Genomic DNA, 21,358 nt, shown 5'->3' on the forward strand with positions numbered 1-21,358 from the left:
TCCAGGGCTCGTAAGAGCGGATTATTCCGCGATTGTAATCTCCGACCACTTCCACATTATATGGATGTGAGGTTGGAGATGGGCAGTGCATGGAGAGACGGGGAGGAGAGGGTGGCTAGGCAACAGATAATCGACTCCATATTGAAGGAGGACCGCCGATACTCCGAGGCTCCGACCGTGGAGTTCCTGGCAGAGAGGAAAATGTTACAAACGGTCAACGAGGCATTCAAGGCCTTCTACCAGGGTCTGTACACCTCCGAGCCCCCAGCAGGAGACTTGGGGAGGAAACAGTTGCTCGGTGGACTGGTCTTCCGTAGGGAAACAAGGACGTACCCACGAGCCCCCAGCAGGAGCACCGCAACAATCGCTGTCAGAGGACTTACTGGACACAGGCATCGTAGAGAGGGGGAACCGCGGCGGTCTGTGTGGGTGGCTACTGGCGAGGGTATTCACACCACTGGAGGATAAATGTGAGCGGTGCCAAGGAGGCCCGACCAACCACGCCCACATGTTCTGGTCCTGCCCCAGACTTGCGGGGTACTGGACAGCCTTCTTCGAGGCAATGTCCAAGGTGGTGGGGGTGAGGGTGGAGCCATGCCCGAAAGTGGCGGTCTTCGGGGTATCAGACCAGCCAGATCTATTCCTGGGGAGGAGGGCGGACGCCCTTGCCTTTGCCTCCCTGATCGCCCACCGTAGAATCCTGTTCGGCTGGCGGTCAGCAGCACCCAAAGCTGCAGACTGGCTGGCGGTCAGCAGCACCACCCAAAGCTACAGACTGGCTGGCGGTCAGCAGCACCCAAAGCTGCGGACTGGCTGGCGGTCAGCAGCACCCAAAGCTGCAGACTGGCTGGCGGTCAGCACCACCCAAAGCTGCAGACTGGCTGGCGGTCAGCAGCACCACCCAAAGCTGCAGACTGGCTGGCGGTCAGCACCGCCCAAAGCTGCAGACTGGCTGGCGGTCAGCACCACCCAAAGCTGCAGACTGGCTGGCGGTCAGCACCACCCAAAGCTGCAGACTGGCTGGCGGTCAGCAGCACCCAAAGCTGCGGACTGGCTGGCGGTCAGCACCACCCAAAGCTGCAGACTGGCTGGCGGTCAGCAGCACCACCCAAAGCTGCAGACTGGCTGGCGGTCAGCAGCACCCAAAGCTGCGGACTGGCTGGCGGTCAGCACCACCCAAAGCTGCAGACTGGCTGGCGGTCAGCAGCACCCAAAGCTGCAGACTGGCTGGCGGTCAGCAGCACCCAAAGCTGCAGACTGGCTGGCGGTCAGCACCACCCAAAGCTGCAGACTGGCTGGCGGTCAGCAGCACCACCCAAAGCTGCAGACTGGCTGGCGGTCAGCAGCACCACCCAAAGCTGCAGACTGGCTGGCGGTCAGCAGCACCACCCAAAGCTGCGGACTGGCTGGCGGTCAGCAGCACCACCCAAAGCTGCAGACTGGCTGGCGGTCAGCAGCACCCAAAGCTGCAGACTGGCTGGCGGTCAGCACCACCCAAAGCTGCAGACTGGCTGGCGGTCAGCAGCACCCAAAGCTGCGGACTGGCTGGCGGTCAGCAGCACCACCCAAAGCTGCAGACTGGCTGGCGGTCAGCAGCACCCAAAGCTGCGGACTGGCTGGCGGTCAGCACCACCCAAAGCTGCAGACTGGCTGGCGGTCAGCAGCACCGCCCAAAGCTGCAGACTGGCTGGCAGTCAGCAGCACCCAAAGCTGCAGACTGGCTGGCGGTCAGCAGCACCACCCAAAGCTGCAGACTGGCTGGCGGTCAGCAGCACCGCCCAAAGCTGCAGACTGGCTGGCGGTCAGCAGCACCACCCAAAGCTGCAGACTGGCTGGCGGTCAGCAGCACCACCCAAAGCTGCAGACTGGCTGGCGGTCAGCAGCAGCACCCAAAGCTGCGGACTGGCTGGCGGTCAGCAGCACCACCCAAAGCTGCAGACTGGCTGGCGGTCAGCAGCACCACCCAAAGCTGCAGACTGGCTGGCGGTCAGCAGCACCCAAAGCTGCAGACTGGCTGGCGGTCAGCAGCAGCACCCAAAGCTGCAGACTGGCTGGCGGTCAGCACCACCCAAAGCTGCGGACTGGCTGGCGGTCAGCAGCACCGCCCAAAGCTGCAGACTGGCTGGCGGTCAGCACCACCCAAAGCTGCAGACTGGCTGGCGGTCAGCAGCAGCACCCAAAGCTGCGGACTGGCTGGCGGTCAGCAGCACCCAAAGCTGCGGACTGGCTGGCGGTCAGCAGCACCACCCAAAGCTGCAGACTGGCTGGCGGTCAGCACCACCACCCAAAGCTGCGGACTGGCTGGCGGTCAGCACCACCCAAAGCTGCAGACTGGCTGGCGGTCAGCACCACCACCCAAAGCTGCAGACTGGCTGGCGGTCAGCAGCACCACCCAAAGCTGCGGACTGGCTGGCGGTCAGCAGCACCCAAAGCTGCAGACTGGCTGGCGGTCAGCAGCACCCAAAGCTGCAGACTGGCTGGCGGTCAGCAGCACCCAAAGCTGCGGACTGGCTGGCGGTCAGCACCACCCAAAGCTGCAGACTGGCTGGCGGTCAGCAGCACCCAAAGCTGCAGACTGGCTGGCGGTCAGCAGCACCACCCAAAGCTGCAGACTGGCTGGCGGTCAGCACCACCACCCAAAGCTGCGGACTGGCTGGCGGTCAGCACCACCCAAAGCTGCAGACTGGCTGGCGGTCAGCACCACCACCCAAAGCTGCAGACTGGCTGGCGGTCAGCAGCACCACCCAAAGCTGCGGACTGGCTGGCGGTCAGCAGCACCCAAAGCTGCAGACTGGCTGGCGGTCAGCAGCACCACCCAAAGCTGCAGACTGGCTGGCGGTCAGCACCACCCAAAGCTGCAGACTGGCTGGCGGTCAGCAGCACCCCCCAAAGCTGCGGACTGGCTGGCGGTCAGCACCACCCAAAGCTGCAGACTGGCTGGCGGTCAGCACCACCACCCAAAGCTGCGGACTGGCTGGCGGTCAGCACCACCCAAAGCTGCAGACTGGCTGGCGGTCAGCACCACCCAAAGCTGCAGACTGGCTGGCGGTCAGCAGCAGCACCCAAAGCTGCGGACTGGCTGGCGGTCAGCACCGCCCAAAGCTGCGGACTGGCTGGCGGTCAGCACCACCCAAAGCTGCAGACTGGCTGGCGGTCAGCAGCACCACCCAAAGCTGCAGACTGGCTGGCGGTCAGCACCACCCAAAGCTGCGGACTGGCTGGCGGTCAGCACCACCCAAAGCTGCGGACTGGCTGGCGGTCAGCACCACCCAAAGCTGCGGACTGGCTGGCGGTCAGCACCACCACCCAAAGCTGCAGACTGGCTGGCGGTCAGCAGCACCCAAAGCTGCAGACTGGCTGGCGGTCAGCACCACCCAAAGCTGCGGACTGGCTGGCGGTCAGCAGCACTGCCCAAAGCTGCAGACTGGCTGGCGGTCAGCAGCACCCAAAGCTGCAGACTGGCTGGCGGTCAGCACCACCCAAAGCTGCAGACTGGCTGGCGGTCAGCAGCACCGCCCAAAGCTGCAGACTGGCTGGCGGTCAGCACCACCCAAAGCTGCAGACTGGCTGGCGGTCAGCAGCACCGCCCAAAGCTGCAGACTGGCTGGCGGTCAGCACCGCCCAAAGCTGCAGACTGGCTGGCGGTCAGCAGCACCACCCAAAGCTGCAGACTGGCTGGCGGTCAGCACCGCCCAAAGCTGCAGACTGGCTGGCGGTCAGCACCGCCCAAAGCTGCAGACTGGCTGGCGGTCAGCACCGCCCAAAGCTGCAGACTGGCTGGCGGTCAGCACCGCCCAAAGCTACAGACTGGCTGGCGGTCAGCACCACCACCCAAAGCTGCAGACTGGCTGGCGGTCAGCACCACCCAAAGCTGCAGACTGGCTGGCGGTCAGCACCACCCAAAGCTGCGGACTGGCTGGCGGTCAGCACCACCACCCAAAGCTGCAGACTGGCTGGCGGTCAGCACCACCCAAAGCTGCAGACTGGCTGGCGGTCAGCAGCACCACCCAAAGCTGCAGACTGGCTGGCGGTCAGCAGCAGCACCCAAAGCTGCAGACTGGCTGGCGGTCAGCAGCAGCACCCAAAGCTGCAGACTGGCTGGCGGTCAGCAGCACCCAAAGCTGCGGACTGGCTGGCGGTCAGCACCGCCCAAAGCTGCAGACTGGCTGGCGGTCAGCACCACCCAAAGCTGCAGACTGGCTGGCGGTCAGCACCACCCAAAGCTGCAGACTGGCTGGCGGTCAGCACCACCCAAAGCTGCAGACTGGCTGGCGGTCAGCAGCACCACCCAAAGCTGCAGACTGGCTGGCGGTCAGCAGCACCACCCAAAGCTGCGGACTGGCTGGCGGTCAGCAGCACCACCCAAAGCTGCAGACTGGCTGGCGGTCAGCAGCACCACCCAAAGCTGCGGACTGGCTGGCGGTCAGCAGCACCCAAAGCTGCAGACTGGCTGGCGGTCAGCACCACCCAAAGCTGCAGACTGGCTGGCGGTCAGCAGCACCCAAAGCTGCAGACTGGCTGGCGGTCAGCAGCACCACCCAAAGCTGCAGACTGGCTGGCGGTCAGCAGCACCACCCAAAGCTGCAGACTGGCTGGCGGTCAGCACCACCCAAAGCTGCGGACTGGCCGGCGGTCAGCAGCACCGCCCAAAGCTGCAGACTGGCTGGCGGTCAGCAGCACCCAAAGCTGCAGACTGGCTGGCGGTCAGCACCACCCAAAGCTGCGGACTGGCCGGCGGTCAGCAGCACCGCCCAAAGCTGCAGACTGGCTGGCGGTCAGCACCACCCAAAGCTGCAGACTGGCTGGCGGTCAGCACCGCCCAAAGCTGCGGACTGGCCGGCGGTCAGCAGCACCGCCCAAAGCTGCAGACTGGCTGGCGGTCAGCACCACCCAAAGCTGCAGACTGGCTGGCGGTCAGCACCGCCCAAAGCTGCAGACTGGCTGGCGGTCAGCAGCACCCAAAGCTGCAGACTGGCTGGCGGTCAGCACCACCCAAAGCTGCAGACTGGCTGGCGGTCAGCACCACCCAAAGCTGCAGACTGGCTGGCGGTCAGCACCACCCAAAGCTGCAGACTGGCTGGCGGTCAGCAGCACCACCCAAAGCTGCAGACTGGCTGGCGGTCAGCACCACCCAAAGCTGCAGACTGGCTGGCGGTCAGCACCACCCAAAGCTGCGGACTGGCTGGCGGTCAGCAGCACCGCCCAAAGCTGCAGACTGGCTGGCGGTCAGCAGCACCCAAAGCTGCAGACTGGCTGGCGGTCAGCAGCACCCAAAGCTGCGGACTGGCTGGCGGTCAGCAGCACCCAAAGCTGCAGACTGGCTGGCGGTCAGCACCACCCAAAGCTGCGGACTGGCTGGCGGTCAGCACCACCCAAAGCTGCGGACTGGCTGGCGGTCAGCACCACCCAAAGCTGCGGACTGGCTGGCGGTCAGCAGCACCACCCAAAGCTGCAGACTGGCTGGCGGTCAGCACCACCCAAAGCTGCAGACTGGCTGGCGGTCAGCAGCACCGCCCAAAGCTGCGGACTGGCTGGCGGTCAGCACCGCCCAAAGCTGCAGACTGGCTGGCGGTCAGCAGCACCACCCAAAGCTGCGGACTGGCTGGCGGTCAGCACCACCCAAAGCTGCAGACTGGCTGGCGGTCAGCAGCACCACCCAAAGCTGCGGACTGGCTGGCGGTCAGCACCACCCAAAGCTGCAGACTGGCTCGCGGTCAGCAGCACCACCCAAAGCTGCGGACTGGCTGGCGGTCAGCACCACCCAAAGCTGCAGACTGGCTGGCGGTCAGCAGCACCACCCAAAGCTGCAGACTGGCTGGCGGTCAGCACCGCCCAAAGCTGCAGACTGGCTGGCGGTCAGCAGCACCACCCAAAGCTGCAGACTGGCTCGCGGTCAGCAGCACCACCCAAAGCTGCAGACTGGCTGGCGGTCAGCAGCACCACCCAAAGCTGCAGACTGGCTGGCGGTCAGCAGCACCGCCCAAAGCTGCAGACTGGCTGGCGGTCAGCACCACCCAAAGCTGCGGACTGGCTGGCGGTCAGCACCACCCAAAGCTGCAGACTGGCTGGTGGTCAGCACCACCCAAAGCTGCAGACTGGCTGGCGGTCAGCAGCACCACCCAAAGCTGCGGACTGGCTGGCGGTCAGCACCACCCAAAGCTGCGGACTGGCTGGCGGTCAGCAGCACCACCCAAAGCTGCAGACTGGCTGGCGGTCAGCAGCACCACCCAAAGCTGCGGACTGGCTGGCGGTCAGCACCACCCAAAGCTGCGGACTGGCTGGCGGTCAGCACCACCCAAAGCTGCGGACTGGCTGGCGGTCAGCAGCAGCACCCAAAGCTGCGGACTGGCTGGCGGTCAGCACCACCCAAAGCTGCAGACTGGCTGGCGGTCAGCAGCACCACCCAAAGCTGCAGACTGGCTGGCGGTCAGCACCACCCAAAGCTGCAGACTGGCTGGCGGTCAGCAGCACCACCCAAAGCTGCAGACTGGCTGGCGGTCAGCACCACCCAAAGCTGCAGACTGGCTGGCGGTCAGCAGCACCCAAAGCTGCAGACTGGCTGGTGGTCAGCAGCACCCAAAGCTGCAGACTGGCTGGCGGTCAGCAGCACCGCCCAAAGCTGCGGACTGGCTGGCGGTCAGCAGCACCCAAAGCTGCAGACTGGCTGGCGGTCAGCAGCACCACCCAAAGCTGCGGACTGGCTGACGGTCAGCACCACCCAAAGCTGCGGACTGGCTGGCGGTCAGCAGCACCGCCCAAAGCTGCGGACTGGCTGGCGGTCAGCAGCACCCAAAGCTGCAGACTGGCTGGCGGTCAGCAGCACCCAAAGCTGCAGACTGGCTGGCGGTCAGCACCACCCAAAGCTGCGGACAGGCTGGCGGTCAGCAGCACCCAAAGCTGCAGACTGGCTGGCGGTCAGCAGCACCGCCCAAAGCTGCGGACTGGCTGGCGGTCAGCAGCACCCAAAGCTGCGGACTGGCTGGCGGTCAGCAGCACCCAAAGCTGCAGACTGGCTGGCGGTCAGCACCACCCGAAGCTGCGGACTGGCTGGCGGTCAGCAGCACCACCCAAAGCTGCAGACTGGCTGGCGGTCAGCACCGCCCAAAGCTGCAGACTGGCTGGCGGTCAGCAGCACCCAAAGCTGCGGACTGGCTGGCGGTCAGCAGCACCACCCAAAGCTGCAGACTGGCTGGCGGTCAGCACCACCCAAAGCTGCAGACTGGCTGGCGGTCAGCACCGCCCAAAGCTGCAGACTGGCTGGCGGTCAGCACCACCCAAAGCTGCGGACTGGCTGGCGGTCAGCACCACCCAAAGCTGCGGACTGGCTGGCGGTCAGCAGCACCGCCCAAAGCTGCGGACTGGCTGGCGGTCAGCACCGCCCAAAGCTGCAGACTGGCTGGCGGTCAGCAGCACCGCCCAAAGCTGGAGACTGGCTGGCGGTCAGCACCACCCAAAGCTGCAGACTGGCTGGCGGTCAGCACCACCCAAAGCTGCGGACTGGCCGGCGGTCAGCAGCACCGCCCAAAGCTGCAGACTGGCTGGCGGTCAGCAACACCACCCAAAGCTGCAGACTGGCTGGCGGTCAGCAGCACCACCCAAAGCTGCAGACTGGCTGGCGGTCAGCAGCACCCAAAGCTGCAGACTGGCTGGCGGTCAGCAGCACCACCCAAAGCTGCAGACTGGCTGGCGGTCAGCACCACCCAAAGCTGCAGACTGGCTGGCGGTCAGCACCACCCAAAGCTGCGGACTGGCTGGCGGTCAGCAGCACCGCCCAAAGCTGCGGACTGGCTGGCGGTCAGCAGCACCGCCCAAAGCTGCAGACTGGCTGGCGGTCAGCACCGCCCAAAGCTGCAGACTGGCTGGCGGTCAGCAGCACCCAAAGCTGCAGACTGGCTGGCGGTCAGCAGCACCACCCAAAGCTGCAGACTGGCTGGCGGTCAGCAGCACCCAAAGCTGCGGACTGGCTGGCGGTCAGCACCACCCAAAGCTGCAGACTGGCTGGCGGTCAGCAGCACCACCCAAAGCTGCAGACTGGCTGGCGGTCAGCAGCACCCAAAGCTGCAGACTGGCTGGCGGTCAGCAGCACCACCCAAAGCTGCAGACTGGCTGGCGGTCAGCAGCACCACCCAAAGCTGCGGACTGGCTGGCGGTCAGCAGCACCCAAAGCTGCAGACTGGCTGGCGGTCAGCAGCACCACCCAAAGCTGCAGACTGGCTGGCGGTCAGCAGCACCACCCAAAGCTGCAGACTGGCTGGCGGTCAGCAGCACCCAAAGCTGCAGACTGGCTGGCGGTCAGCACCACCCAAAGCTGCAGACTGGCTGGCGGTCAGCACCACCCAAAGCTGCAGACTGGCTGGCGGTCAGCACCACCCAAAGCTGCAGACTGGCTGGCGGTCAGCACCACCCAAAGCTGCAGACTGGCTGGCGGTCAGCACCACCCAAAGCTGCAGACTGGCTGGCGGTCAGCAGCACCACCCAAAGCTGCAGACTGGCTGGTGGTCAGCACCACCCAAAGCTGCAGACTGGCTGGCGGTCAGCGGCACCCAAAGCTGCGGACTGGCTAGCGGTCAGCAGCACCACCCAAAGCTGCAGACTGGCTGGCGGTCAGCACCACCCAAAGCTGCAGACTGGCTGGCGGTCAGCACCACCCAAAGCTGCAGACTGGCTGGTGGTCAGCACCACCCAAAGCTGCGGACTGGCTGGCGGTCAGCAGCACCACCCAATGCTGCAGACTGGCTGGCGGTCAGCAGCACCCAAAGCTGCAGACTGGCTGGCGGTCAGCACCACCCAATGCTGCAGACTGGCTGGCGGTCAGCACCACCCAAAGCTGCAGACTGGCTGGCGGTCAGCAGCACCACCCAAAGCTGCAGACTGGCTGGCGGTCAGCACCACCCAAAGCTGCGGACTGGCTGGCGGTCAGCACCACCCAAAGCTGCAGACTGGCTGGCGGTCAGCAGCACCCAAAGCTGCAGACTGGCTGGCGGTCAGCAGCACCCAAAGCTGCAGACTGGCTGGCGGTCAGCAGCACCCAAAGCTGCAGACTGGCTGGCGGTCAGCAGCACCACCCAAAGCTGCAGACTGGCTGGCGGTCAGCAGCACCCAAAGCTGCAGACTGGCTGGCGGTCAGCAGCACCACCCAAAGCTGCAGACTGGCTGGCGGTCAGCAGCACCCAAAGCTGCAGACTGGCTGGCGGTCAGCAGCACCACCCAATGCTGCAGACTGGCTGGCGGTCAGCAGCACCACCCAAAGCTGCAGACTGGCTGGCGGTCAGCAGCACCCAAAGCTGCAGACTGGCTGGCGGTCAGCACCACCCAAAGCTGCGGACTGGCTGGCGGTCAGCAGCACCACCCAAAGCTGCAGACTGGCTGGCGGTCAGCAGCACCCAAAGCTGCAGACTGGCTGGCGGTCAGCAGCACCCAAAGCTGCAGACTGGCTGGCGGTCAGCAGCACCCAAAGCTGCAGACTGGCTGGCGGTCAGCAGCACCACCCAAAGCTGCAGACTGGCTGGCGGTCAGCAGCACCCAAAGCTGCAGACTGGCTGGCGGTCAGCAGCACCCAAAGCTGCAGACTGGCTGGCGGTCAGCACCGCCCAAAGCTGCGGACTGGCTGGCGGTCAGCAGCACCACCCAAAGCTGCAGACTGGCTGGCGGTCAGCACCGCCCAAAGCTGCAGACTGGCTGGCGGTCAGCACCGCCCAAAGCTGCAGACTGGCTGGCGGTCAGCAGCACCCAAAGCTGCAGACTGGCTGGCGGTCAGCAGCACCACCCAAAGCTGCAGACTGGCTGGCGGTCAGCAGCACCCAAAGCTGCGGACTGGCTGGCGGTCAGCACCACCCAAAGCTGCAGACTGGCTGGCGGTCAGCAGCACCCAAAGCTGCAGACTGGCTGGCGGTCAGCAGCACCACCCAAAGCTGCGGACTGGCTGGCGGTCAGCAGCACCACCCAAAGCTGCAGACTGGCTGGCGGTCAGCAGCACCACCCAAAGCTGCAGACTGGCTGGCGGTCAGCAGCACCCAAAGCTGCAGACTGGCTGGCGGTCAGCACCACCCAAAGCTGCGGACTGGCTGGCGGTCAGCACCGCCCAAAGCTGCGGACTGGCTGGCGGTCAGCAGCACCACCCAAAGCTGCAGACTGGCTGGCGGTCAGCACCACCCAAAGCTGCAGACTGGCTGGCGGTCAGCACCGCCCAAAGCTGCAGACTGGCTGGCGGTCAGCACCGCCCAAAGCTGCAGACTGGCTGGCGGTCAGCAGCACCCAAAGCTGCGGACTGGCTGGCGGTCAGCAGCACCACCCAAAGCTGCAGACTGGCTGGCGGTCAGCACCGCCCAAAGCTGCAGACTGGCTGGCGGTCAGCAGCACCACCCAAAGCTGCGGACTGGCTGGCGGTCAGCAGCACCCAAAGCTGCAGACTGGCTGGCGGTCAGCAGCACCCAAAGCTGCAGACTGGCTGGCGGTCAGCAGCACCACCCAAAGCTGCAGACTGGCTGGCGGTCAGCAGCACCACCCAAAGCTGCAGACTGGCTGGCGGTCAGCAGCACCCAAAGCTGCAGACTGGCTGGCGGTCAGCAGCACCCAAAGCTGCGGACTGGCTGGCGGTCAGCAGCACCACCCAAAGCTGCAGACTGGCTGGCGGTCAGCAGCACCCAAAGCTGCGGACTGGCTGGCGGTCAGCAGCACCACCCAAAGCTGCAGACTGGCTGGCGGTCAGCACCACCCAAAGCTGCAGACTGGCTGGCGGTCAGCACCACCCAAAGCTGCAGACTGGCTGGCGGTCAGCAGCACCCAAAGCTGCGGACTGGCTGGCGGTCAGCAGCACCCAAAGCTGCGGACTGGCTGGCGGTCAGCAGCACCACCCAAAGCTGCAGACTGGCTGGCGGTCAGCAGCACCACCCAAAGCTGCAGACTGGCTGGCGGTCAGCAGCACCCAAAGCTGCAGACTGGCTGGCGGTCAGCAGCACCCAAAGCTGCAGACTGGCTGGCGGTCAGCACCGCCCAAAGCTGCAGACTGACTGGCGGTCAGCAGCACCCAAAGCTGCAGACTGGCTGGCGGTCAGCACCGCCCAAAGCTGCAGACTGGCTGGCGGTCAGCACCGCCCAAAGCTGCAGACTGACTGGCGGTCAGCAGCACCCAAAGCTGCAGACTGGCTGGCGGTCAGCAGCACCCAAAGCTGCAGACTGGCTGGCGGTCAGCAGCACCCCCCAAAGCTGCAGACTGGCTGGTGGTCAGCACCACCCAAAGCTGCAGACTGGCTGGCGGTCAGCGGCACCCAAAGCTGCAGACTGGCTGGTGGTCAGCAGCACCACCCAATGCTGCAGACTGGCTGGCGGTCAGCAGCACCACCCAAAGCTGCAGACTGGCTGGTGGTCAGCAGCACCACCCAAAGCTGCAGACTGGCTGGTGGTCAGCAGCACCACCCAAAGCTGCAGACTGGCTGGCGGTCAGCAGCACCACCCAAAGCTGCAGACTGGCTGGCGGTCAGCGGCACCCAAAGCTGCAGACTGGCTGGTGGTCAGCAGCACCACCCAATGCTGCAGACTGGCTGGCGGTCAGCAGCACCACCCAAAGCTGCAGACTGGCTGGTGGTCAGCACCACCCAAAGCTGCGGACTGGCTGGCGGTCAGCAGCACCACCCAATGCTGCAGACTGGCTGGCGGTCAGCGGCACCCAAAGCTGCAGACTGGCTGGCGGTCAGCACCACCCAAAGCTGCAGACTGGCTGGCGGTCAGCAGCACCACCCAATGCTGCAGACTGGCTGGCGGTCAGCACCCCCCCCAAAGCTGCAGACTGGCTGGCGGTCAGCACCACCCAAAGCTGCAGACTGGCTGGCGGTCAGCAGCACCACCCAAAGCTGCAGACTGGCTGTCGGTCAGCACCACCCAAAGCTGCGGACTGGCTGGCGGTCAGCACCACCCAAAGCTGCGGACTGGCTGTCGGTCAGCACCACCCAAAGCTGCGGACTGGCTGGCGGTCAGCACCGCCCAAAGCTGCAGACTGGCTGGCGGTCAGCAGCACCGCCCAAAGCTGCGGACTGGCTGGCGGTCAGCAGCACCACCCAAAGCTGCAGACTGGCTGGCGGTCAGCACCGCCCAAAGCTGCAGACTGGCTGGCGGTCAGCAGCACCGCCCAAAGCTGCGGACTGGCTGGCGGTCAGCAGCACCACCCAAAGCTGCAGACTGGCTGGCGGTCAGCAGCACCGCCCAAAGCTGCGGACTGGCTGGCGGTCAGCAGCACCACCCAAAGCTGCAGACTGGCTGGTGGTCAGCAGCACCCAAAGCTGCAGACTGGCTGGCGGTCAGCAGCACCACCCAAAGCTGCAGACTGGCTGGCGGTCAGCACCACCCAAAGCTGCGGACTGGCTGGCGGTCAGCAGCACCACCCAAAGCTGCGGACTGGCTGGCGGTCAGCACCACCCAAAGCTGCAGACTGGCTGGCGGTCAGCAGCACCACCCAAAGCTGCAGACTGGCTGGCGGTCAGCACCGCCCAAAGCTGCAGACTGGCTGGCGGTCAGCACCACCCAAAGCTGCGGACTGGCTGGCGGTCAGCACCACCCAAAGCTGCAGACTGGCTGGCGGTCAGCACCACCCAAAGCTGCAGACTGGCTGGCGGTCAGCACCCCCCCCAAAGCTGCGGACTGGCTGGCGGTCAGCACCACCCAAAGCTGCAGACTGGCTGTCGGTCAGCACCACCCAAAGCTGCGGACTGGCTGGCGGTCAGCACCACCCAAAGCTGCAGACTGGCTGGCGGTCAGCACCACCCAAAGCTGCGGACTGGCTGGTGGTCAGCAGCACCGCCCAAAGCTGCAGACTGGCTGGCGGTCAGCAGCACCACCCAAAGCTGCAGACTGGCTGGCGGTCAGCACCGCCCAAAGCTGCGGACTGGCTGGCGGTCAGCACCACCCAAAGCTGCAGACTGGCTGGCGGTCAGCAGCACCACCCAAAGCTGCGGACTGGCTGGCGGTCAGCAGCACCGCCCAAAGCTGCGGACTGGCAGGCGGTCAGCAGCACCCAAAGCTGCGGACTGGCTGGCGGTCAGCAGCACCCAAAGCTGCGGACTGGCTGGCGGTCAGCAGCACCCAAAGCTGCGGACTGGCTGGCGGTCAGCAGCACCACCCAAAGCTGCGGACTGGCTGGCGGTCAGCAGCACCGCCCAAAGCTGCAGACTGGCTGGCGGTCAGCAGCACCCAAAGCTGCGGACTGGCTGGCGGTCAGCAGCACCCAAAGCTGCAGACTGGCTGGCGGTCAGCAGCACCACCCAAAGCTGCAGACTGGCTGGCGGTCAGCAGCACCCAAAGCTGCGGACTGGCTGGCGGTCAGCAGCACCGCCCAAAGCTGCAGACTGGCTGGCGGTCAGCAGCACCCAAAGCTGCGGACTGGCTGGCGGTCAGCAGCACCCAAAGCTGCAGACTGGCTGGCGGTCAGCAGCACCGCCCAAAGCTGCAGACTGGCTGGCGGTCAGCAGCACCGCCCAAAGCTGCAGACTGGCTGGCGGTCAGCAGCACCACCCAAAGCTGCAGACTGGCTGGCGGTCAGCACCACCCAAAGCTGCGGACTGGCTGGCGGTCAGCAGCACCACCCAAAGCTGCAGACTGGCTGTCGGTCAGCAGCACCACCCAAAGCTGCAGACTGGCTGGCGGTCAGCAGCACCCAAAGCTGCGGACTGGCTGGCGGTCAGCACCACCCAAAGCTGCGGACTGGCTGGCGGTCAGCAGCACCACCCAAAGCTGCAGACTGGCTGTCGGTCAGCAGCACCACCCAAAGCTGCAGACTGGCTGGCGGTCAGCAGCACCACCCAAAGCTGCAGACTGGCTGGTGGTCAGCACCACCCAAAGCTGCAGACTGGCTGGTGGTCAGCACCACCCAAAGCTGCAGACTGGCTGGCGGTCAGCAGCACCCAAAGCTGCAGACTGGCTGGTGGTCAGCACCACCCAAAGCTGCAGACTGGCTGGTGGTCAGCACCACCCAAAGCTGCGGACTGGCTGGTGGTCAGCAGCACCACCCAAAGCTGCGGACTGGCTGGTGGTCAGCACCACCCAAAGCTGCAGACTGGCTGGCGGTCAGCAGCACCCAAAGCTGCAGACTGGCTGGCGGTCAGCAGCACCCAAAGCTGCAGACTGGCTGGCGGTCAGCAGCACCCAAAGCTGCGGACTGGCTGGCGGTCAGCAGCACCACCCAAAGCTGCAGACTGGCTGGTGGTCAGCACCACCCAAAGCTGCAGACTGGCTGGCGGTCAGCACCACCCAAAGCTGCAGACTGGCTGGCGGTCAGCACCACCACCCAAAGCTGCGGACTGGCTGGCGGTCAGCAGCACCACCCAAAGCTGCGGACTGGCTGGCGGTCAGCAGCACCACCCAAAGCTGCAGACTGGCTGGCGGTCAGCAGCACCACCCAAAGCTGCGGACTGGCTGGCGGTCAGCAGCACCACCCAAAGCTGCAGACTGGCTGGCGGTCAGCAGCACCACCCAAAGCTGCAGACTGGCTGGCGGTCAGCAGCACCCAAAGCTGCGGACTGGCTGGCGGTCAGCACCACCCAAAGCTGCGGACTGGCTGGCGGTCAGCAGCACCCAAAGCTGCGGACTGGCTGGCGGTCAGCACCACCCAAAGCTGCAGACTGGCTGGCGGTCAGCACCACCCAAAGCTGCGGACTGGCTGGCGGTCAGCAGCACCACCCATAGCTGCAGACTGGCTGGCGGTCAGCAGCACCCAAAGCTGCAGACTGGCTGGCGGTCAGCACCACCCAAAGCTGCAGACTGGCTGGCGGTCAGCACCACCCAAAGCTGCAGACTGGCTGGTGGTCAGCACCACCCAAAGCTGCAGACTGGCTGGCGGTCAGCACCACCCAAAGCTGCAGACTGGCTGGCGGTCAGCAGCACCCAAAGCTGCGGACTGGCTGGCGGTCAGCACCACCCAAAGCTGCAGACTGGCTGGCGGTCAGCAGCAGCACCCAAAGCTGCAGACTGGCTGGCGGTCAGCAGCACCCAAAGCTGCGGACTGGCTGGCGGTCAGCACCACCCAAAGCTGCAGACTGGCTGGCGGTCAGCAGCACCACCCAAAGCTGCGGACTGGCTGGCGGTCAGCACCACCCAAAGCTGCAGACTGGCTGGCGGTCAGCAGCACCCAAAGCTGCAGACTGGCTGGCGGTCAGCAGCACCACCCAAAGCTGCGGACTGGCTGGCGGTCAGCACCACCCAAAGCTGCGGACTGGCTGGCGGTCAGCAGCACCACCCAAAGCTGCAGACTGGCTGTCGGTCAGCAGCACCACCCAAAGCTGCAGACTGGCTGGCGGTCAGCAGCACCACCCAAAGCTGCGGACTGGCTGGCGGTCAGCAGCACCACCCAAAGCTGCAGACTGGCTGGCGGTCAGCACCGCCCAAAGCTGCAGACTGGCTGGCGGTCAGCAGCACCACCCAAAGCTGCAGACTGGCTGGCGGTCAGCAGCACCCAAAGCTGCGGACTGGCTGGCGGTCAGCAGCAGCACCCAAAGCTGCAGACTGGCTGGCGGTCAGCAGCACCCAAAGCTGCGGACTGGCTGGCGGTCAGCACCACCCAAAGCTGCAGACTGGCTGGCGGTCAGCACCCCCCAAAGCTGCGGACTGGCTGGCGGTCAGCAGCACCACCCAAAGCTGCAGACTGGCTGGCGGTCAGCAGCACCCAAAGCTGCGGACTGGCTGGCGGTCAGCAGCACCCAAAGCTGCGGACTGGCTGGCGGTCAGCAGCACCACCCAAAGCTGCGGACTGGCTGGCGGTCAGCAGCACCCAAAGCTGCGGACTGGCTGGCGGTCAGCAGCACCCAAAGCTGCAGACTGGCTGGCGGTCAGCACCACCCAAAGCTGCAGACTGGCTGGCGGTCAGCACCACCCAAAGCTGCAGACTGGCTGGCGGTCAGCACCACCCAAAGCTGCAGACTGGCTGGCGGTCAGCAGCACCCAAAGCTGCAGACTGGCTGGCGGTCAGCAGCACCCAAAGCTGCAGACTGGCTGGCGGTCAGCAGCACCCAAAGCTGCAGACTGGCTGGCGGTCAGCACCACCCAAAGCTGCAGACTGGCTGGCGGTCAGCACCACCCAAAGCTGCAGACTGGCTGGCGGTCAGCACCACCCAAAGCTGCAGACTGGCTGTCCGACCTCTCGGAATGTCTCCAAATGGAGAAAATCAAATTCGCCGTCCGAGGGTCGGACGACGGCTTCCACAGAACGTGGGGGCCATTCACTCAATTGTTCCGGGACCGGATTGTGGCCAACAGCCTGTAATCTGGAGGAGGGGAGGGGGAGCCACCGTACAACAATTGGGGGGGGGGGGGGGTTAGAAAAGGGGGAGAGGGAGGCAGTTAGACCTAAATACCTACTGGAGAAAGTAAAACAAGCTGGAACCGTTGTGAATAATGAAAGGCGACTGATTTTGTTTGTTTTTTCCTTTTGTTTGCGACGTACGTTCACAGTCAGCATTAATATGAGAAATCCTAAATAAAAACATTTATGAAAAATATCACTGTCTGTGGGCACTGAAATGCAGACACTCACATCACCGTCCGGAGGCAATGCTGCTGTCCCCATCCACACGGCTGGTATTCCGGTTTGACATATGTTGCAACACCATCCTCGATGACACAGGACACCACACGTGTCACGACATAGGAACACCAGTTCCTGTGGAATACACGGCGAGAGATTAACTCTGATCTATCACCAACAAATATTTTAATGGCTAGTTTATAAGTTTCTATAACATTTTGGGCTGGATTTTGCCTCGGAGGTGGAGATAGGCATGAATGAGGTAAGGTGATAATTAAAGTCGGATTAATTCACCATGTTGTAGCTTCGAGCTGTCTAATTGAACCAACAGCATTCAGAGCCCGTTGTCCCGAATTGGACAGTGAGCTCGGGGCAGGAGATTAGGAGACTGACCTGCCCTAACCCCACTCGCAACCCGCCGCCGGACTCCGAAAGCCCACAGGAAAATCCACCTTGTTCTCTTTCATCAGTTGAAGAATGTTTCTGAAAAACATGTCCTGCTGGGTCAGGAAGGGAATGGATTGAATGTTCATTCTCAAGGGGCATTGGATAGACTGCCTCGCACATTTGCTGCTCCATCCTTCCATCTATGAATGACGATGGACTTGCTGCAAAAAATCCATTTCAGGTGAGGAATCATCATTTGGTGCCCCCCTTTGCTGATGGTTGAAGAGGTCAATCTTTGACAGTCAGGTTCTACCAGGAGTGCTGAAATAACAACACAAGGGGCGTCATTCTCCGACCCCCTGCCGGGTCGGAGAATGGCCGTTGGCCGCCGTGAATCCCGCCCCCGCCCCCGCCGAAGTCTCCGCTCCCGGAGATTGGGCGGGGGCGCGAATCGGGCCGCGCCGGTTGGCGGGACCCCCCGCTGGATTCTCCGGCCCAGATGGGCCGAAGTCCCGCCCAGGAATTGCCTGTCCCGCCGACGTAAATCAAACCTGGTATTTACCGGCGGGACCAGGCGGCATGGGTGGACTCCAGGGTCCTGGGGGGGGGGGCGCGGGGCGATCTGACCCCGGCGGGTGCCCCCACGGTGGCCTGGCCCGCGATCGGGGCCCACCGATCCGCGGGCGGGCCTGTGCCGTGGGGGCACTCTTTCCCTTCCGCCTCCGCTACGGCCTCCACCATGGCGGAGGCGGAAGAGACTCTCCCCACTGCGCATGCGCGGGAAACTGACAGCGGCCGCTGACGCTCCCGCGCATGCGCCGCATTTCCGCGCCAGCTGGCGGGGAAACAAACGCCATTTCCGCCAGCTGGCGGGGTGGAAATCCCTCCGGCGTCGGCCTAGCCCCTCAATGTTGGGGCTCGGCCCCCAAAGATGCGGAGCATTCCGCACCTTTGGGCCGGCGCGATGCCCGTCTGATTGGCGCCGGCTTTGGCGCCAGTCGGCGGACATCCCGCCGTTGGGGGAGAATTTCGCCCAAGAACTAGGAGCGGGATTAGGCCATGTGGCCCCTGGAGACTGCTCCACCATTCAATGAGGTCGTGCCGACCATGCTGCCCGACTAAACTACAATCTTCTACACTTCCTGGGTCCGTATCCCTCTATTCCCATCCTATTCATGTATTTGTCAAGATGCCCCTTAAATGTCACTATCGTCCCTGCTTCCACCACCTCCTCCGGTAGCGAGTTCCAGGCACCCACTCCCCTCTGCGTAAAAAACTGGCCTCATACATCTCCTCTAAACCTTGCCCCTCGCACCTTAAACCTATCCCCCCTAGTAATTGACCCCTCTACCCTGGGGAAAAGCCTCTGACTATCCACTCTGTCTATGCCCCTCATAATTTTGTAGACCTCTATCAGGTCTCCCCTCAACCTCCTTCGTTCCAGTGAGAACAAACCGAGTTTATTCAACCGCTCCTCATAGCTAATGCCCTCCATACCAGGCAACATCCTGGTAAAATAGCTCCACTTACCCACTCGCCCACCATAACCTTTAATCCCATTACTATTCCAAAATCTCTCTACCTTTGCCGTAAAAACATTTAATGACGTCATCCCAACTGCTCCCCCTCCCCCACATCCCCCTTCCGCCCCCCATTCGCCCCTCCTACCCCCCACACCCCTCTCAACCCCCATCCCCCCTCCTCACCCCCATCCCCCCTCCTCACCCCCCATCCCCACCTCCTCACACCCTCCCCCACCATCCCCCCTCCACATGCCCCCTCCCCATCCCCATAGCCCCTCGACATCCCCCCTCCCCAACCCCCTATACCAGCTCCCCACCCCGCGCCCCCCCTTCCTCCACCCCCCTCACCCTCCCCCTTCCGCCTCCTCACCCCCCTCCTCCCCACCTCCCCTCCACACCCCCCTCCTCCCCACCTCCCCTCCACACACACCCTCCACACCCCTCCCCCTCCACACCCCTCCCCCTCCACACCCCTCCCCCTCACACACACCCCCCTCCGCACACACCCCCCTCCACACCCCCTCCCACACCCCCCCACACCCCCCCCCACACACCCCCCCCTCCTCCTCCACACCCCCCCCTCCTCCTCCACACCCCCCCCTCCTCCTCCACACACCCCCCCCCTCCTCCTCCACACCCCCCCCCCCTCCTCCTCCACACACACCCCCCTCCTCCTCCACACACACCCCCCCTCCTCCTCCACACACCCCCCCCCCCCTCCTCCTCCACACCCCCCCCTCCTCCTCCACACCCCCCCCCCTCCTCCTCACCCCCCCCTCCTCCTCCTCCTCCACACCCCCCCCCCCTCCTCCTCCACACCCCCCCCCCTCCTCCTCCTCCACACCCCCCCCCTCCTCCTCCTCCACACCCCCCCCTCCTCCTCCACACCCTCCCCCTCCTCACCCCCCCCCTCCTCCTCCACACCCTCCCCCTCCTCCTCCACACACCCCCCCTCCTCCTCCACACACCCCCACACCCCCCTCCACACACACACCCCTCCACACCCCCACCCCCACCCACTCCCTCCCTCCACACCCCCACCCACTCCCCCCTCCCTCCACACCCCCACCCCCACCCACTCCCCCCTCCCTCCACACCCCCACCCCCACCCACTCCCCCCTCCCTCCACACCCCCACCCCCACCCACTCCCCCCTCCCTCCACACCCCCTTACCTGTGCCTGCTGGTCACTCTGCCCCCCGCCCCGGGCTCCCCGCTCCGGCTGGAATACAGCGGGTACCTGGGCGGGAATCTCTGCGGGAAACTCGCCCCGCGGGCGCAGAGCGGGAGGAGGAAGCAGAGAATTGGAGCCAGAATCATTGCTGTCCCCGGGCACAGCCTCAATCCAGGGGGATCCTGTCCTGTCCCGGGCTGCAATCTCCCCAAACTGGGATCAAATCCCAGCTCCGGCACAAACTGCTCAACTTCTCCAACTCTGGGAAACTTTCCCCGATCTGACGATGATTTTTCATCCAAATCCGGCCTCAACTTTCTCAACTTCTTCCTAACTCTGGATAGGTCCCTCTCCCCCTCCCTCTGATCTCCTACTCTGTCTCTCTGTGTGTGTCTCTGTCCCTCTCTCTCTGTGAGTCTCTTTCTGTCTGTCTGTGTCTCTGTCTGTCTCTCTCTCTCTGTCTGTCTGTGTCTATGTCTGTCTCTCTCTGTCTCTCTCTCTCTCTCTGCCTCTCTCTCACTCTCTGTCCCTCTCTCTCTCTGTGTCTCTGTCTCTCTCTGTCTGTGTCTGTGTCTCTCTCTATCTATCTCTCTCTCTCTCTGTCTCTGTCTCTATTTTTCTGTCTCTTTCTGTCTGTCTGTGTGTGTGTCTCTCTCTGTGTCTGTGTGTGTGTCTGTCTCTCTGTCTCTCTCTCTCTCTCTCTGTCCCTCTCTCTCTGTCTCTCTCTCTCTGTCCCTCTCTCTCTGTCTCTGTCTCTGTCTCTCTCACTCACATCTGGAGCTGGTTAATCCCCGGCTCCGGAATGTTAAATATTGTCACTGCCAAAACTCTTTTTACTCTGGGTCAGAGCGATGGGCTGTTCCAATCAGCAGAAACACCCATCTCCCCCTCCCCCTTCCTCTCCCCCTCCCCCTTCCTCTCCCCCTCTCCCCTTCCTCTCCCCCTCCCCCTTCCTCTCCCCCTCCCCCTTCCTCTCCCCTCTCCCTCCCCTCCTCACCCTCTCTCCCTCCCCTCCCCACCCTCTCTCCCTCCCCTCCCCACCCTCTCTCCCTCCCCTCCCCACCCTCTCTCCCTCCCCACCCTCTCCCTCCCCACCCTCCCTCCCCCTCCCCACCCTCTCTCCCCCTCCCCCTCCCCACCCTCTCTCCCCCTCCCCCTCCCCACCCTCTCTCCCCCTCCCCACCCTCTCTCCTCCTCTCCACCCTCTCTCCCCCTCTCCACCCTCTCTCCCTCCCCACCCTCTCTCCCTCCCCCTCCCCACCCTCTCTCCCTCCCCCTCCCCACCCTCTCTCCCCCTCCCCACCCTCTCTCCCCCTCCCCACCCTCTCTCCCTCCCCCTCCCCACCCTCTCTCCCTCCCCCTCCCCACCCTCTCTCCCTCCCCCTCCCCACCCTCTCTCCCTCCCCCTCCCCACCCTCTCTCCCTCCCCACCCTCTCTCCCTCCCCCTCCCCAACCTCTCTCCCTCCCCCTCCCCACCCTCTCTCCCTCCCCCTCCCTACCCTCTCTCCCTCCCCCTCCCTACCCTCTCTCCCTCCCCCTCCCTACCCTCTCTCCCTCCCCCTCCCTACCCTCTCTCCCTCCCCCTCCCTACCCTCTCTCCCCCTCCCTACCCTCTCTCCCTCCCCCTCCCTATCCTCTTTCCCCTATTTCTTCTTCGCTTCCCGTCCCCTCGAGCTCCCTCTCTCCTCACCACCTCCCCCTCCGTGACTCTATCCCCCTGCCACCCACCCCAAGCTCCTCTCCTCCCCAGCCCCTTTCACTCCCCAT

General features: G+C 64.4%; 1 protein-coding gene across 2 annotated transcripts in view; it reads right to left on the reverse strand.

Annotated features, from left to right (window-relative positions):
* Positions 1-20,449, reverse strand: part of emilin1b (elastin microfibril interfacer 1b) — a 224,383-nt gene extending 203,934 nt beyond the window's left edge. The window contains exons 1-2 of one of the 2 annotated variants that reach the window (XM_072515555.1): positions 19,591-20,449; positions 16,517-16,642 (exon numbers count right to left, since the gene is read on the reverse strand). In XM_072515555.1, coding sequence (XP_072371656.1) covers positions 16,517-16,642; positions 19,591-19,736 — 272 coding nt within the window. In that variant the 5' untranslated portion in view covers positions 19,737-20,449. The remainder of the gene's footprint in view (positions 1-16,516; positions 16,643-19,590) is intronic. The other variant, XM_072515547.1, reaches the window with a different exon arrangement.
* Between the last annotated feature and the right edge of the window lie 909 nt (positions 20,450-21,358).

Source organism: Scyliorhinus torazame, chromosome 1, assembly GCF_047496885.1.
Source record: "Scyliorhinus torazame isolate Kashiwa2021f chromosome 1, sScyTor2.1, whole genome shotgun sequence".
NCBI lineage: Eukaryota > Metazoa > Chordata > Chondrichthyes > Carcharhiniformes > Scyliorhinidae > Scyliorhinus > Scyliorhinus torazame.